Here is a 19,003-nt window from a genome sequence, read left to right on the forward strand (position 1 = left end):
TGTGGTACTGGAGTAAATATATGGATGAAGTAACTCCGCCCACATCTGTGGAACTGGAGTAAATATATGGATGAAGTAACTCCGCCCACATCTGTGGTACTGGAGTAAATATATGGATGAAGTAACTCCGCCCACATCTGTGGTACTGGAGTAAATATATGGATGAAGTAACTCCGCCCACATCTGTGGAACTGGAGTAAATATATGGATGAAGTAACTCCGCCCACATCTGTGGTACTGGAGTAAATATATGGATGAAGTAACTCCGCCCACATCTGTGGTACTGGAGTAAATATATGGATGAAGTAACTCCGCCCACATCTGTGGTACTGGAGTAAATATATGGATGAAGTAACTCCGCCCACATCTGTGGTACTGGAGTAAATATATGGATGAAGTAACTCCGCCCACATCTGTGGTACTGGAGTAAATACATGGATGAAGTAACTCCGCCCACATCTGTGGTACTGGAGTAAATATATGGATGAAGTAACTCCGCCCACATCTGTGGTACTGGAGTAAATATATGGATGAAGTAACTCCGCCCACATCTGTGGTACTGGAGTGTAGAACTGGTTGTGGTCCATTCTGTGACTCCAGAGCAGAAGCAGCTGATGGTGGACACCCTGATGTTAAATGCAGGTTCTTTGGTTCCTCTAAAGCGTTGGGATGTCCTTCATCCATCAGATTGTGAAGGGAAGCAGATCAGGGCTTTTGTCTCCACCAGCACCATGCGTCTGTTTGAACCTTTGGATCTGCCACAAACATTCTGAACAGTTCCTCCAGTAGACTGGGCTGATGATGCAGACTTTCAGAAGGAGGAGAAAACTGGGCATTCCACTAAAGCTGTCAATGATGTCACTGATTGAGGGGCGGAGCTTATTCCAGACTTCAGCTGTAGCTGAACAACAAATGCAGATCACAAACAGTACTGGCAACAAGTTGTCAAAGAACACAGGAACATTTTTGGTCATTTCAGTAAACCAACAGTGCACTGGAGCCTCACAGACAGAAGGTCCTGGGTTCAATTCCAACACCAGTCGACGGGGGGTGGGACCTTTAGTCCATGGGGGTGGGGCCTTTCTGTGTGCAGTTTGCATGTTCTCCTGTGTCTGCGTGGGTTCTCTCTGGTCCTCTGGCTCCTCCCACCATCCAAACTCATGCTCTGATAGGTTCATGGGTTCATCTAAATCGCCCATAGGTGTGAATGTGACAGTGTGTTTGTCTGTATTTGTTCAGTCTGTGATGAACTGGTCACATGTCCAGGGTGAACCCCGCCTTCACCTGAAAGTAGCTGGGATAGGCTCCGCCCCCGTGACTCCAGTGAGGATAAAGCAGGTTCAGAAAATGAATGAATGAATGAATGAATAAACCAACAGTGGTTGCTGGACTTTCTCAGTAATATTTGTATGTGAGTGTCAGTTTGATTTGGAGAATAAAATGACAGATTCTTCTACTCGACCTTCTGCATGTGGTTCGTTCAGTCGGAGTATACAGACGTCTGCACCTGTCTGTGCAAACTCGAAATATGAATTAATTTGCATAAAATTTGGACTGAAGTAATTTGGCCAGATATGGAACCAAGTGCAGGGTTGGAATCCAGAGAATGTGAAAAGCCTTTTTTTGGACCACCCTGGTGTGTGTATTGGACGTGTTGCTTGTTTGTGTGCAGTTTTTCTGTGCGGGGTTCAGCAGGTTGTGTTGTTGGTGTGTATTTGGGGTTAATGTGTGTGTATGCTAATGTTTATTGGCCTTTTTGTGTTGGTTTTGTATTTTTCATCAGTTGTAACGTGAGTGAAAGCTGTAGGCTGAACACTGTCTGAACAGTTCAGATATGACTGAAATTTTATTAAATTCAAACAGTGAATTAAAGGATTCCACAGCTTTCAGATTTACTCAATTAATATAAGTGTAAGTATGTTTGAGTAAATTAAGTAGAGCATAATTCAATTTCTTACAGTGCAGTCATTCCTAAAAAAGAAAAAGAATGTTTAGATCTAATTAATTACTTTGATTAAATTCAAATTAATGCACTGATCAATGAAGACAATTATTGCTCAATTATGTATCACTGAAATGTAAAATTAAAGACATTTTTGTAAATACTATTTACACATGTAGAAGTGTATCTTTTTTGTATCAAATCAATATTTTTGTTTCGTTTTTAATTAATTCCATTTTTATTTAGCATTCCAATCTACTCATATTAATTAACTATTAAGGGCTTCATTTAATTAACATTTACTCAATACCAAACAGAGTGAAATTTAATTAATAATATTGATTGTAATGTGTTGCCTTATTTTTATGGAGTGGATTGAAGGTCTCTTTTTTACAGTGTATTTGGCGTTTGTATGGGATCTGCAGGTTCTTGCAGATCCACAGCTCTACCAAACACCTGCTTTATTTCCAACCATTGAAGAGCTTTAATAACAAACTGGTTTGTACAGTTTTCTGCTCGTCCACAAACTAAACATCCACAAACTAAACATCCACAAACTAAACATCCACAAACTAAACATCCACAAACTAAACATCCACACCGTTAGGTGGAATTTATCTGTCGTCTAGAAGCCAAACACTGTTAATGTCAGACAAGTTCCTGCAAGAAAAAAAACACAATGCACACTGGGAAACTCCTCCTCCTCCTCCCCCTCCTCCTCCTCTTCCTCCTCCTCTTCCTCCTCCTCCTCCTCCTCCTCCTCCTCCTCCTCCTCCTCCTCCTCCTCCTTTTCCTCCTCCTCCTCTTCCTCCTCCTCTTCCTCCTCCTCCTCCTCTTCCTCCTCCTCCTCCTCCTCCTCCTCCTCTTCCTCCTCCTCCTCCTCCTCTTCCTCCTCCTCCTCCTCCTCCTCCTCCTCCTCCTCCTCCTCCTCCAAGATCAGGTTTTGCAGGTTTTTCTTCGTCTCTTTAATCTTCAGGTTCATGTTCAGACGAGCAGAAGCATTTTTTCAACCTGTGACGACAAACTGATGAAACTGAAGATAAAATTGAAAAACATGTCGTTCATTTCGTAGAACGTGTTTTTTGTTTGTTTGTTTGTTTGTTTTTTATCAACATCAGGGATCAATGGCAGATGATTGGTGATTATTTTAATTAAAAAAAAAAAAAAACAGGAAAAGTTGGACCCTGAAGATTTTTTTAATCTTGTTTTTTTTTTTTTTAAATACAAAGATGTGGATTTAATTTATGGAAACTCATGAAATTAAATGTCCTGATGAAAAACAAGAGTTTAGACGAATCATCATGTTTTTCCTTCAGTTTTAAAGCTTCAACATGACTGAATTTCTTTAACATGTAAAATATAACAGTAATTAATCAAAGCAGAAAGAGTTCAGAGCTTTAATTATCGGCTTGTGCTTTCACAAATTTCTCTCAATATTAAAATGTGACATATTCAGAGGTTTATTTTATTATATTTTGCAGTAGTTTTTATTTGATTTTATTTAACTTTTGTATATTTTATTTAATATTTTACCTTTTGTCAAGCTACAAACTCTGACACTTACATAAATATATTTAATTCTATCATTTCTGTTGATTCAATGACAATAAATCTGAGTCTGAAATTTTATTTAATTTAAAATAATTGTGGAGAAAAAAATAATCCTAAATTACATTATGCGTTTTATTCAACTAAAAATACGTCAAAAGTTACGGTTAATTTGTCTAAATCTGACACAAAACATGATTTAAAAAAACATCTCCTCAAACAGGGTCAGGTTTTCTTCAGAGAAATGACCTGAAAGTTTCACATTCCTGTCATGTTCGGACATTTCACAACAGTTTAACGAGCACCTGAAGGCAGCAGCGGCCTGTAGCCACGCCCACAAAACCTGCCGCTGCCTTCGGGGACCGTCGGAATCTGGAGTGTCTTCAGTAGAAAAAGTGAAACACATAAAAGGTTAAAAAAAAAAAAAAAAAAAAAAAAAAATACAATAGATGGAAACATTAAAACCTGAGTTCAGTCTTACAGGTTTAACAGAATTTTAGTTTTAGATGAATTTGACCGTTCTTTAAATTCTGTTTCCATAAAATAAAATGTAATTTTAGGTTTTTAATATCTTGTTTTATTTAAAGATGTTTTTTCCAGTCGAGGTTCAAAATTTCAATAAATTTAAAAACAATAAAGGTCATAAATAAAAGCTTTTCACTACATTTACGATAGTTTTTAAAATTATCCACAGTTTTATTCACATTATGACGTCATATATGAGTCAGTTTAAAAATTGGGTTTCTTCCGTTTTTGCTCATTTTGTTGAATAATTTTTCCAATTTTTGTTTAAACTATTAATAATTTTATTCATTTTTGTTCTTTTTATTGAGTTTGTTCAATTTCAGGTCAATTAGTTAACTTTTTTTTAAAATTTTGTTTTGTTTAGTTTTTGATCATTATTTTGTCCAGTTTTTGTACATACTATTAATTATTTTCTAAATTTTCTTCTTTTTGTTGGTTTTGTTCAGTTTCAGCTCATTTTACTGATTATTTTATTAATTAATTAATTAATTAATTTATTTATTTATTTATTTATTAAACTTTTTAAAACATTACTGGTTTTATTAAACTTTTTTCATTTGATTGGTTGTTTTGTTTAGTTTTTGTTCATTTTTAAAAATTATTTACTTCATTAACTTCATTGTTTCATTTGTTTTTGTTCATTTAAGTCAATATTTAATTCTTTTTCTTCATTATTGTATTTATTTTTGTTCATTTTATTCAAGATTTCATTCCGTTTCTTCATTCATTTTCGTTCATTTAATTCATTATTTCATTCTATTTCTTCATTATTTCATTAGTTTTTGTTCATTTCCTCCATGTTTTCTGTGTGTCTGTGAACGCCTCCTCTTGAACGCTCTAATTTCCCAGCCGTCAGAGCAGCCCCTGAAGGCATCACAGCCCCTGTGGTCTGGGTTCCAGGTGGTTCCAGGTGGTTCTCGGTGGTTTCCGTGGTTCTGGACCTGGTGCAGGTTGGACTGAACATGTGTGCGCTGTCGGAGGAGGTGGTTTCTTCAGCCTGTAAAGACGGACACCCCAGCACTAAGGTACAGGGCTCTGGGTCCAGGTCTGATCCAGCTGGACCGGTTTAACCTAGACCTGCAGGACCAGGCTCAGACTGCCAAGACCAGACTACCAGGACCAGATTTCCAGGAGGACCAGACTCAGACTACCAGGACCAGACTACCAAGACCAGACTACCAGACCCAGACTACCAGACCCAGACTACCAGGGCCAGACTACCAGACCCAGACTACCAGACCCAGACTACCAGGGCCAGACTACCAGACCCAGACTACCAGACCCAGACTACCAGGACCAGACTACCAGACCCAGACTACCAGGACCAGACTACCAGGACCAGACTACCAGACTCAGACTACCAGGACCAGACTACCAAGACCAGACTACCAAGACCAGACTACCAGACCCAGACTACCAGGGCCAGACTACCAGACCCAGACTACCAGGACCAGACTACCAGACCCAGACTACCAGGACCAGACTACCAAGACCAGACTACCAGACCCAGACTACCAGGGCCAGACTACCAGACCCAGACTACCAGGACCAGACTACCAGACCCAGACTACCAGGACCAGACTACCAGGACCAGACTACCAGACTCAGACTACCAGGACCAGACTACCAGACTCAGACTACCAGGACCAGACTACCAGACTCAGACTACCAGGGCCAGACTACTAGACTCAGACAACCAGGGCCAGACTACCAGACCCAGACTACCAGGACCAGACTACCAGGACCAGACTACCAGACTCAGACTACCAGGACCAGACTACCAGACTCAGACTACCAGGACCAGACTACCAGACTCAGACTACCAGGACCAGACTACCAGACTCAGACTACCAGGACCAGACTACCAGACTCAGACTACCAGGACCAGACTACCAGACTCAGACTACCAGGACCAGACTACCAGACCCAGACTACCAGGACCAGACTACCAGGACCAGACTACCAGACTCAGACTACCAGGACCAGACTACCAGGACCAGACTGCCAGGAGGACCAGGACCAGAGCCAGACTACCTCCAGGACCAGACTCAGACTAGCAGGACCAGACTAGCAGGACCAGACCCAGGTCCTCCAGGTGGACTGTCTGTTCCACTGTGGACTCAGACCCTGGAACAGTGTCATCAGTTCCTGATCGTGTTTCAGGTCATTTATGTGATTTTTTAATTTGTGTTTTTTTCTGTTTTCCTCCTGAACTTCTGCAGAATGTGTGTGTGTGTGTGTGTGTGTGTGTGTGTGTGTGTGTGTGTTTGGATCCAGGGTTCACATGTCAGCTGACCTCTGACCTTTGACCTCCGTTTAATGAGTTCACTGACGGTGATGATGCTCCTCCTGTGGACTCTGTCTAAACCCTGGACTGAGTCTACACCCAGGACTCGGTGTAAATCCTGGTGTCAGTCTAATCCCTGGTCCCGGTCCTGGTTCTGGTCTTGGTCCTGGTCCTGGTCTCATCAGTACTGATGTGGTCTCTGTCTAATCCCTGGTCCCGGTCCTGGCTCTGGTCTTGGACCTGGTTCTGGTCTCATCAGTACCAATGTGGTCTCAGTCTAAACCCTGGTCTCAGTCATATTCTTGGTCTCAGTCTAATCCCTGGTCTTAGTCCTGGTTCTGGTCTCAGTCCTGGTTCTGGTCTCATCAGTACTGACGTGATCTCTGCCTGAACCCTGGTCTCGGTCTAAACCCTTGGCTCAGTCCTGGTTCTGGTCTTAGTCCTGGTCTCATCAGTACCAACATGGTCTCTGTCTAAACCCTGGTGTCGGTCCTGATTCTGGTCTTGGTCCTGGTTCTGGTCTCATCAGTACTGACATGGTCTCTGTCTAAACCCTGGTCTTAGTCCTGGTTCTGGTCTCATCAGTACCAACGTGGTCTCGGTATAATCCCTGATCCCGGTCCTGGTCTTAGTCCTGGTTGTGGTCCTGGTCCTGGTCTCATCAGTGCCAACGTCGTCTCTGTCTAATCCCTGGTCCCGGTCCTGGTTCTGGTCTTGGACCTGGTCTCATCAGTACCGACGTGGTCTCGGTCTAATTCCTGGTCCCGGTCCTGGTCTTAGTCCTGGTTGTGGTCCTGGTTCTTGTCTCATCAGTACCGGCGTGGTCTCTGTCTAATCCCTGGTCCTGATCCTGGTCTCATGTGGTCTCTGTCTCTGCAGGACTTCATGATGCAGCAGACGATGCTGAGGGTCAAAGACCCGGTCCAGTCTCTGGACTTCTACACCCGGGTCCTGGGCATGACGTGAGTTTAGTCCCGCCCCCCTCCCCTGTCTGTCCCCACCCCATCCTCTGTAACCCCGCCCCCTCCTCTGTAACCCCGCCCCCTCCTCTACCTGTGCTGCAGGTTCCTGCAGAAGATCGACTTCCCGTCCATGCGCTTCAGTCTCTACTTCCTGGGCTTCGAGGACAAAGACGACATCCCCGTGGACGTCAGGGAGCGGACGGCGTGGACGTTTTCCCGCCGCGCCACCATCGAACTGACCCAGTACGAACCGGTCCGGACTAAACCCTGGAACCTGGACCTGGATTCACCTTTAAGCACATGTTTAAAAACTGTTATAATGTAACAGAAGCGCTTTGATCATCGGAGACATTTTGACTCATTATTTTGTTCAATTTTGTTTCTTATTGTGGTCATTTTTTATCATTTTGTTCATTATTTGGTTCATTTTTTATCATTTTTTGGTTCATTTTTTATCATTTTGTTCATTATTTGGTTCATTTTTTATCATTTTGTTCATTATTTTGATAATTTTTGTTAATTTTTTTATATGTTTATGTGCAGTTTTTTTCTCCATTTGGTGATTTTTTTTTCTTATATTTTTCAGTTTTTATTCATTATTTTGTTGCTTATTTTGTTAATTTTTCTTCATTTTGTTAAATTTGTTTCTTATTGTGGTTATTTTTCTTAATTTTGTTGATTATTTTGTTCATTTTGATTCTTTTTTTTTTTTTTTTTTTCACATTTTTGTTCATCATTTAGATCATTTTTGGGTTGTTTTTTTTTTTTTTTTGGTGTTTTTTCATTTGGTGATTTTTATTCTTATATTTCAGAATATTTCACTACAGTTGACAGATGAGCAGCGTTTATGGTTTAATGTCTCCATCTACTGGTCAAATGTGGAACAACAGCATCAGAAAGTTTTATTTCACACAGATTTACTTCAGTTTATTTAGTTTTATTTGATTTCCAAAAACTCTTCATCAACTTTTCCAAATGACTCAAATTTAGGACAAATATTCTCAGTTGTTTCTTCAACAAACATGAAAGTAAATCATTAAGAATACAGTTGAACATTATCCTTTTATTAATATTTATTCAACATTTACATCATAATATTCAGAGACGAACAGATTCAGACCCAAACTGTTACATCAGTTTATTTATTTAATTTTCCCAAAGTCGACTTCAGTTTTTCTGTGATTTTATTTCGTTTCATGTTTAATTTTTAATTTAAAAAAAATTAAATCCAGTTGTTTTTTTTATATCATATTCATGTGTTTGTTTTTTCAGTAACTGGGGTTCGGAATCAGACGATAAACTGTCGTATCACAACGGAAACAAAGAACCACGAGGATTTGGTGAGATTCAAACTTGTGTTCAGATCCTTCTGTCTGTTCTAGTTCTACAACTGTTCTAGTTCTAGTTCTACAACTGTTCTAGTTCTACAACTGTTCTAGTTCTAGTTCTACAACTGTTCTAGTTCTAGTTCTACAGCTGTTCTAGTTCTACAACTGTTCTAGTTCTACAACTGTTCTAGTTCTAGTTCTACAACTGTTCTAGTTCTAGTTCTACAACTGTTCTAGTTCTACAACTGTTCTAGTTCTAGTTCTACAACTGTTCTAGTTCTAGTTCTACAGCTGTTCTAGTTCTACAACTGTTCTAGTTCTACAACTGTTCTAGTTCTAGTTCTACAACTGTTCTAGTTCTAGTTCTACAGCTGTTCTAGTTCTACAACTGTTCTAGTTCTAGTTCTACAACTGTTCTAGTTCTAGTTCTACAGCTGTTCTAGTTCTACAGCTGTTCTAGTTCTACAACTGTTCTAGTTCTACAACTGTTCTAGTTCTAGTTCTACAACTGTTCTAGTTCTACAACTGTTCTAGTTCTACAACTGTTCTAGTTCTAGTTCTACAACTGTTCTAGTTCTAGTTCTACAGCTGTTCTAGTTCTACAACTGTTCTAGTTCTAGTTCTACAACTGTTCTATTTCTAGTTCTACAACTGTTCTAGTTCTACAACTGTTCTAGTTCTAGTTCTACAACTGTTCTAGTTCTAGTTCTACAACTGTTCTAGTTCTACAACTGTTCTAGTTCTACAACTGTTCTAGTTCTAGTTCTACAGCTGTTCTAGTTCTACAACTGTTCTAGTTCTAGTTCTACAACTGTTCTAGTTCTACAACTGTTCTAGTTCTACAACTGTTCTAGTTCTAGTTCTACAGCTGTTCTAGTTCTACAACTGTTCTAGTTCTAGTTCTACAGCTGTTCTAGTTCTACAACTGTTCTAGTTCTAGTTCTACAACTGTTCTAGTTCTACAACTGTTCTAGTTCTAGTTCTACAGCTGTTCTAGTTCGAGTTCTACAACTGTTCTAGTTCTACAACTGTTCTAGTTCTAGTTCTACAACTGTTCTAGTTCTAGTTCTACAACTGTTCTAGTTCTAGTTCTATAACAGTTCTAGTTCTACAGCTGTTCTAATTCTACAACTGTTCTAGTTCTACAACTGTTCTAGTTCTAGTTCTATAACTGTTCTAGTTCTACAACTGTTCTAGTTCTACAACTGTTCTAGTTCTAGTTCTACAACTGTTCTAGTTCTAGTTCTACAGCTGTTCTAGTTCTAGTTCTACAACTGTTCTAGTTCTACAACTGTTCTAGTTCTAGTTCTACAACTGTTCTAGTTCTAGTTCTACAACTGTTCTAGTTCTACAACTGTTCTAGTTCTAGTTCTACAGCTGTTCTAGTTCTACAACTGTTCTAGTTTTAGTTCTACAACTGTTCTAGTTCTACAACTGTTCTAGTTCTAGTTCTACAGCTGTTCTAGTTCTACAACTGTTCTAGTTCTAGTTCTACAACTGTTCTAGTTCTACAACTGTTCTAGTTCTAGTTCTACAGCTGTTCTAGTTCTACAACTGTTCTATTTCTAGTTCTACAACTGTTCTAGTTCTACAACTGTTCTAGTTCTAGTTCTACAACTGTTCTAGTTCTAGTTCTACAGCTGTTCTAGTTCTACAACTGTTCTAGTTCTACAACTGTTCTAGTTCTAGTTCTACGGCTGTTCTAGTTCTACAACTGTTCTAGTTCTAGTTCTACAACTGTTCTAGTTCTACAACTGTTCTAGTTCTAGTTCTACAACTGTTCTAGTTCTAGTTCTACAGCTGTTCTAGTTCTACAACTGTTCTAGTTCTACAACTGTTCTAGTTCTAGTTCTACAGCTGTTCTAGTTCTACAACTGTTCTAGTTCTAGTTCTACAACTGTTCTAGTTCTAGTTCTACAACTGTTCTAGTTCTACAACTGTTCTAGTTCTACAACTGTTCTAGTTCTAGTTCTACAACTGTTCTAGTTCTACAACTGTTCTAGTTCTAGTTCTACAGCTGTTCTAGTTCTACAACTGTTCTAGTTCTACAACTGTTCTAGTTCTAGTTCTACAGCTGTTCTAGTTCTACAACTGTTCTAGTTCTACAGCTGTTCTAGTTCTACAACTGTTCTAGTTCTAGTTCTACAACTGTTCTAGTTCTACAGCTGTTCTAGTTCTACAACTGTTCTAGTTCTAGTTCTACAACTGTTCTAGTTCGAGTTCTACAACTGTTCTAGTTCTAGTTCTACAGCTGTTCTAGTTCTACAACTGTTCTAGTTCTAGTTCTACAACTGTTCTAGTTCTAGTTCTACAACTGTTCTAGTTCTACAACTGTTCTAGTTCTACAACTGTTCTAGTTCTACAACTGTTCTAGTTCTAGTTCTACAGCTGTTCTAGTTCTACAACTGTTCTAGTTCTAGTTCTACAACTGTTCTAGTTCTAGTTCTACAGCTGTTCTAGTTCTACAACTGTTCTAGTTCTACAGCTGTTCTAGTTCTACAACTGTTCTAGTTCTAGTTCTACAACTGTTCTAGTTCTACAACTGTTCTAGTTCTACAGCTGTTCTAGTTCTACAACTGTTCTAGTTCTAGTTCTACAACTGTTCTAGTTCGAGTTCTACAACTGTTCTAGTTCTAGTTCTACAGCTGTTCTAGTTCTACAACTGTTCTAGTTCTAGTTCTACAACTGTTCTAGTTCTACAACTGTTCTAGTTCTACAGCTGTTCTAGTTCTACAACTGTTCTAGTTCTAGTTCTACAGCTGTTCTAGTTCTACAACTGTTCTAGTTCTAGTTCTACAGCTGTTCTAGTTCTAGTTCTACAGCTGTTCTAGTTCTACAACTGTTCTAGTTCTAGTTCTACAACTGTTCTAGTTCTACGGCAGATTTATTTCACAGCAGCATTTGAACTGATCTGGGTTTAGTTTGGTTTATTTTGTTTTTATTTTGGTTTCATTTAGTTTATTTGGTTTTTATTAGGTTTTAATTTGGTTTATTTACATTTTATTTAGTTATAATTTTGGTTTGATGCTGTTTGTATTTGTTTTTATTTCAGGTCACATCGGCGTCGCTGTCCCTGACGTCGACGCCGCCTGTAAAGTCTTCGAGGATCGAGGAGCGACGTTTGTCAAGAAACCAGACTCAGGTTAGAACGACTGACAGACCATGACCCAGAACCAGAACCAGAACCAGACCCTTCTGATCAATGGGAACAGGAACATTTCACCTGGTTCTAGATCAGTAGATGGTTTTGGTTAAAGGTGGACGTTTGGGTCTTTAAGGGTTAAAGGTGGATTTTTGGGTCTTTAAGGGTTAAAGGTGGACGTTTGGGTCTTTAAGGGTTAAAGGTGGACGTTTGGGTCTTTAAGGGTTAAAGGTGGACGTTTGGGTCTTTAAGGGTTAAAGGTGGACGTTTGGGTCTTTAAGGGTTAAAGGTGGACGTTTGGGTCTTTAAGGGTTAAAGGTGGATTTTTGGGTCTTTAAGGGTTAAAGGTGGACGTTTGGGTCTTTAAGGGTTAAAGGTGGACGTTTGGGTCTTTAAGGGTTAAAGGTGGATTTTTGGGTCTTTAAGGGTTAAAGGTGGACGTTTGGGTCTGTAAGGGTTAAAGGTGGACGTTTGGGTCTTTAAGGGTTAAAGGTGGACGTTTGGGTCTTTAAGGGTTAAAGGTGGACGTTTGGGTCTTTAAGGGTTAAAGGTGGACGTTTGGGTCTTTAAGGGTTAAAGGTGGACGTTGGGTCTTTAAGGGTTAAAGGTGGATGTTTGGGTCTTTAAGGGTTAAAGGTGGATTTTTGGGTCTGTAAGGGTTAAAGGTGGATTTTTGGGTCTGTAAGGGTTAAAGGTGGACGTTTGGGTCTTTAAGGGTTAAAGGTGGATTTTTGGGTCTTTAAGGGTTAAAGGTGGACGTTTGGGTCTTTAAGGGTTAAAGGTGGACGTTTGGGTCTTTAAGGGTTAAAGGTGGACGTTTGGGTCTTTAAGGGTTAAAGGTGGATTTTTGGGTCTTTAAGGGTTAAAGGTGGACGTTTGGGTCTTTAAGGGTTAAAGGTGGACGTTTGGGTCTTTAAGGGTTAAAGGTGGACGTTTGGGTCTTTAAGGGTTAAAGGTGGACGTTTGGGTCTTTAAGGGTTAAAGGTGGATTTTTGGGTCTTTAAGGGTTAAAGGTGGATGTTTGGGTCTTTAAGGGTTAAAGGTGGCTTTTTGGGTCTTTAAGGGTTAAAGGCGGACGTTTGGGTCTTTAAGGGTTAAAGGTGGACGTTTGGGTCTTTAAGGGTTAAAGGTGGATGTTTGGGTCTTTAAGGGTTAAAGGTGGACGTTTGGGTCTTTAAGGGTTAAAGGTGGATTTTTGGGTCTTTAAGGGTTAAAGGTGGATTTTTGGGTATTTAAGGGTTAAAGGTGGATTTTTGGGTCTGTAAGGGTTAAAGGTGGACGTTTGGGTCTTTAAGGGTTAAAGGTGGACATTTGGGTCTTTAAGGGTTAAAGGTGGACGTTTGGGTTTTTAAGGGTTAAAGGTGGATTTTTGGGTCTTTAAGGGTTAAAGGTGGATTTTTGGGTCTGTAAGGGTTAAAGGTGGATTTTTGGGTCTTTAAGGGTTAAAGGTGGATTTTTGGGTCTGTAAGGGTTAAAGGTGGATTTTTGGGTCTTTAAGGGTTAAAGGTGGACGTTTGGGTTTTTAAGGGTTAAAGGTGGATTTTTGGGTCTTTAAGGGTTAAAGGTGGATTTTTGGGTCTTTAAGGGTTAAAGGTGGATTTTTGGGTCTGTAAGGGTTAAAGGTGGATTTTTGGGTCTTTAAGGGTTAAAGGTGGACGTTTGGGTCTTTAAGGGTTAAAGGTGGATTTTTGGGTCTTTAAGGGTTAAAGGTGGATGTTTGGGTCTTTAAGGGTTAAAGGTGGACGTTTGGGTCTTTAAGGGTTAAAGGTGGATTTTTGGGTCTGTAAGGGTTAAAGGTGGATTTTTGGGTCTTTAAGGGTTAAAGGTGGACGTTTGGGTCTTTAAGGGTTAAAGGTGGATTTTTGGGTCTTTAAGGGTTAAAGGTGGACGTTTGGGTCTTTAAGGGTTAAAGGTGGATTTTTGGGTCTTTAAGGGTTAAAGGTGGATTTTTGGGTCTTTAAGGGTTAAAGGTGGATGTTTGGGTCTTTAAGGGTTAAAGGTGGACGTTTGGGTCTTTAAGGGTTAAAGGTGGATTTTTGGGTCTTTAAGGGTTAAAGATGGACGTTTGGGTCTTTAAGGGTTAAAGGTGGATTTTTGGGTCTTTAAGGGTTAAAGGTGGATTTTTGGGTCTTTAAGGGTTAACTTCAGCTCTTTCTTGGTCCTCCAGGTAAAATGAAGGACCTGGCCTTCATCCAGGATCCAGACGGGTACTGGATCGAGATCTTCAGTCCTGAAAACATGGTCGCTCTGATGTCGTAGAACAGAGGCATTATGGGAAAATTCATGTGTTTAACCCCAGGGATGTTTTATTAAATACAAATAAAAAAAGATAAACACATGAATCCACCTTAAATCAGATCAAACCAGGTTTGTTTGTGTTTGTTTCATTTATATTTAACTTTTTTCCAAACTAATGGTTTTTATTGAACTAAAAGTATCAGATTAAAATACGTAACAATAACATGGATTTATTTTTCTAACCTAAATATTTTCATAAGCTCAGATTTCTGTATTTTCACATATTTGTCGTGTCTTTGCTCATTAAACGTCTTTGTGTTTATTCGGATTTGGACTATACAACCTTAAGATTTATATTCTATGACTTTAACACCACTGATTTTATTATTTTCTGCATTTTATTTTGGTTTTATTTCTTGTATGTAATGTGTCTGATATTTTTTTTGCTGAAAAACTCACTTTTTCCTCTTTTTTTCTGTTTTGATAAAATAACCGCTGAATTTACTATGAGTTTTAATAAACATTTACATGATCAGTGAATTAAATATAAGAAAAAAAAAATTAAATGAAAAAATAAAAATAAATAAACATACAAATAAAAAAATAAAAAAGAAATAAAAAAAAGAAAATACAGGATTTACACTGAAATAAGCAAAATGTAAAGGATAATATTATAACAAATAGTGATTAATCACTTAAGAAAGGTTCTTAAACAGGACATTGTGTAAAATATGAAACAAAAACAAATCCAATGATTCACCATGATCTCATAAACACATTTAGTTCACAACAGAACATAGAAAACATGTTTAAGCTGAGAAAATGGAGCAGTTCAAGGAAAAATGAAGATAAAAAGTGCAAAATGTTTGTAAAATGAGGAAAAAATGTACCAAAAAAACTTTAAGATGTGGGAAAAAAAGTGAATGAATACTTGTAAAATTAGGAAAAAAATGAGAATAAAATGAACAAAATACTGATAAACTGAGGAAAAACAAACCAAATATCTGAAACACAAGCAGAGTTTATGGTTTAAAGCTTCCAGTGTTTTGTGTTAAATGTCTCCATCTGCTGGTCAAATGTAAAACAACAGCATCAGGTTTTATTTCACATAGACTTACATCAGTTTATTCAGTTCAATAAAAACAATTTTATAATAAAACCCACAAAATAACCAGATTGAAGGAGTTGGTAGATTATTAAACTGTTTGAGCTTCAAATCCAAAACCTTAGACTTCACTAAAAATGTGTAAAATCCATTTTCATCGTTAGAATTTGACATATATATAAAATCTTTTGATGCTAATTAAATATTGATGTTTATGTCATGATTTGTCCCAGTATTTATGTCCATATAGTTTAGAAACTTCAATATTTCCTTAAAGTTTAATGGTACATTTTTTTTCCTCAGTCAGATGTGATGAAAGTAGATGGAAATTATCATTTACAATCAGAGCAGGAATAATATTCCAGACATTTAGAGGAAGAACAGTGAAAATCAGAGTCATGGGGAAAAAAATATAAAATCACTGTTTATATAAATTCTGTCCAAACCATTTCTGAGTCATTTTGGAAACAAAGAGAATAATTTAACCCAAACTAAGCAATGCATGGATATCTATCCCATAATATAAAACTCTGTTCATTATTATTTCATTTCCCAGAAACACCTGTATTCATTGTGTCCACATACTTTTGTCCATATACATTTTGTCCATGTTTTTTTGTCCACATACCATATACTTTTGTCCATATACTGTGGACAGAAAGTATATGGACAAACGTATATGAACAAAAGTATGTGGACAAAAGTATATGGACACAAGTATATGGACAAAAGTATGTGCACAAACGTTTGTAGACAAAAGTGGGAAGGCGTCCACATACTTTTGTCCACATAGTGTCTCTCTCTCCTTAGTTTGAGCTGTATTATTATTATTATTATTATTATTCTATTCTATTTTATCTAGTATTCATCACTCTTTGTGGTAAATCTCCTAACGCGGCGCCGTCTGCTTTCCTTACAGCTCTTGTTTTTGACGTCTGTTGTTTTTGACGTCTGTTGTTTTTGACGGCTTTAACCTTTTCGCCGGTTTCGGGTTCACTCGTCCCGTTATGTGACGGTACATGATGTTATCGTTTTTCCGTCAGATGAATGCACCTGAACGCACCACGTACAAAAGGATGCACTTGACATTCACCTCCACCTGTGGGTGTGGCGTCTCCGGGGACGACGCCTACATCTCACACACCCGCCCTGGTTGTGGTTGGACGGCCTGGTACGGGGGGCGGGGCTTGGGGATAATAACAGGCGTAGTTGGAGTTCAGTCACACGATCAGCTGTGGTTAACAGAACCGCTGCCCCCCACCCCCCCACCCAAACAAAGACCCTGTGGCTGCAGGTCAGACTTAAAGTAAAGTGATACTTATCATGTGACGTGGGAGTGGGCGTGGCCACAGCTATGAAGAGCGGGGCCGGCGGCGTCCTCCTGCAGACGGAGGGTCACATGTTCAGATGGAGCGTCAACAGGTTTGGACATTTATCGGATTTATTGGACTGATCGGACTGACGGCAGCGCAGACCAGCAGGTACTGATACACACTAATACACACACAAATACACACAAATACAGACAGAAATACACACAGGTACACATAGAAATGCACAAAAATACAGATCCACACAAATAATGCATGAAAAAAACTATGTAAAAAATGTAAATAAGGGATGAAAACCAAATAAAAACATAAAAGATGCAAAAAAAATTTAAAATGTAAAAAAAAATATGTAAAAAATGCAAAAATATGACAACTATGTAAAAACATAAAAGGTGCAAAAAGATGAAAACTAGGTAAAAGATGCAAAAAAAGAAGCAAAAATATGAAATCTATGTTAAAAAAAGATGCGAAAAGAAGAAAAATGCGTAAAAGATTCAAAGTGATGAAAACTGTAAAAGACGCAAAAAAGAGAAAACTATGTATAAAAAACAACTTAAAGATGCAAAAACATGACAACTATGTAAAAAACAAAAGGCTCAAAAAGATGAAAATTATGTAAAAGACGCAAAAAAAATTCATACTACAAAAAGATGCAAAAACATGAAAACTACGTAAAAAAAAAACCAGAAGATGCAAAAAGATGAAAAATTAGTAAAATTTTTAAAGTGATGAAAAATATATAAAAGACACAAAAAAGAGAAAATTATGTTAAGAAAAACAACTAAAAGACGCACAACAATGCAAAAGATACAAAAATATGACAACTATGTAAAAAACATAAAAGGTGCAAAAAGATGAAAACTATGTAAAAAATGGAAAACAAAACTACGTAAAAAAAAACCAATGTAAAAGATGCAAAAAGATGAAAACTATTTAAAAAAACATAAAAGGTGCAAAAAAATCAAAACTAAAAAAGTAAAAGATGCAGAAACATGAAAACTACGTAAAAAAAACAGAAGACGCAAAAAGATGAAAAATAATTTAAAAATTCAAAGTGATGAAAATGATGTAAAAAATGCAAAAAAGAGAAAACTGTATAAAAAACAACGTAAAAGATACAAAAACATGACAACTACGTAAACAACATAAATATGCACAAGATAAAAACTACGTAAAAGATGCAAGCAAACTTTGTTAAAAAAGATGTAAAAAATGGAAAAAGATGAAAACAATGTAAAAGATCCAAAGTGATGAAAACTATGTAAAGAGGCAAAAAAAAGAAAAGTAAAAAAAAAAAACAACTAAAAGATGCAAAAACATGACAACTATGTAAAAAACATAAAAGGTGCAAAAAATTAAAACTACGCAAAAGATTCAGAAACATGAAAACTACGTATAAAGTTTAAAAAAATGAAAAACATGTAAAAGATTCAAAGTAATAAACTGTAGAAGATGCAAAAAAGGACAAAACTACATATAAAAAAACAAACAAAAAAAACAAACCATAAAAGATTAAAAAAGGTGAAAACTATGTGACTTAAAGTCCTGAAATAATCCGATTATCAGAATCCGAACCAGTTTGATTTTCCTTTTTTTCCTTTGAATCTGTTTAATCAGTTTGATTTTATTTGTTTCATCATAAAAACTGTTTCTTTACTTCACGACATTTAACGTTAAACGATAAAGACTTTGTGTTCGGACCAACTCTCCTGTTGAATGTGTCTGTGGTTCCGTTTTCTGACCCTGGTCTTTGAACACCTCGTATCCTAACCCGGTCTCTGTTTTCTCAGTCTGGCTCCTCATTGGTCCTACCTGGTGGCCACGCCCAGAATCCTTGGGGGCGGCGTTCCCCCGTCAGTGTCGGTCACTGTCCTGAATCAGCCGGCGGTCAACGTGTCCATTCGCATCATCCACGGAGACGAGACGGTGTCTTCAAAGTCCACCGTGGTCCAAGGAGGTACAGAAACTAGACTTAGACCTGGGTTTAGGACCAGCTGAGTTTAGGACCAGCTGAGTTTAGGACCAGCTGACCTCTGTGTTTCTTCTATAGGTTCCACAGAGCTGCTGACGCTGGAGCCGGTGAGTCCAACACTCATATATACACCAGCGTCATCGGCAAAACATCGTAACGTCTCAGCGCTATCAGGTGGAAACCTTGTATGTCCAAAAGGTTTATTTTTCAGGAAAGTAGAAAAATGATGTATTTTCTAAATGAATGAGTTCAGAGATGTCGTCACAAACTGTTTTCATTGGTTAAATATTTCTAAAACCATCAGACCAGCGTGAAAACTGACCAATAGAATGGTTTTATTAAAAAAAGAAATTCAAAAACAGACTTACGAGGTTTCTGCCTGACAGAGAAGATATGCTACATGTGTTTTTGTGTCTTTTAAATATACGAAAACTGCAAAAACTCAACATAGTGTGGCACCAGCAGTAAAATAAAACCAATTCAATTCAATTCAATTCAACTTTATTTGTATAGCCCAATATCACAACAAGGTTATCTCAAAGGGCTTTACAGAGTCAGTTAGAGTAAACAACAGTCAAATGAACAGCAAGAAAATGAGTAGTGTCCAGGGCATCCCCCGTCCT

At 38.1% G+C, this 19,003-nt stretch overlaps 2 protein-coding genes across 3 annotated transcripts in view; both read left to right on the forward strand.

Annotated features, from left to right (window-relative positions):
• Positions 1-4,843: 4,843 nt before the first annotated feature.
• Positions 4,844-14,300, forward strand: LOC115415859 (lactoylglutathione lyase-like). The gene is made up of 6 exons (XM_030129522.1): positions 4,844-5,040; positions 7,182-7,264; positions 7,367-7,507; positions 8,537-8,604; positions 11,645-11,734; positions 13,902-14,300. Exons 1-6 carry the CDS (start codon positions 4,978-4,980, stop codon positions 13,991-13,993), a joined length of 537 nt encoding a protein of 178 aa, XP_029985382.1. The 5' UTR covers positions 4,844-4,977; the 3' UTR covers positions 13,994-14,300.
• A 318-nt stretch (positions 14,301-14,618) lies between these two features.
• Positions 14,619-19,003, forward strand: part of LOC115415858 (CD109 antigen-like) — a 40,887-nt gene continuing 36,502 nt past the window's right edge. For both annotated transcript variants that reach the window (XM_030129520.1, XM_030129521.1), the window contains exons 1-3: positions 14,619-16,558; positions 18,199-18,365; positions 18,459-18,487. In XM_030129520.1, the coding sequence (XP_029985380.1) occupies positions 16,485-16,558; positions 18,199-18,365; positions 18,459-18,487 (270 nt within the window). In that variant the 5' untranslated portion in view covers positions 14,619-16,484. The remainder of the gene's footprint in view (positions 16,559-18,198; positions 18,366-18,458; positions 18,488-19,003) is intronic.

This window comes from Sphaeramia orbicularis, unplaced genomic scaffold (assembly GCF_902148855.1).
Source record: "Sphaeramia orbicularis unplaced genomic scaffold, fSphaOr1.1, whole genome shotgun sequence".
NCBI lineage: Eukaryota > Metazoa > Chordata > Actinopteri > Kurtiformes > Apogonidae > Sphaeramia > Sphaeramia orbicularis.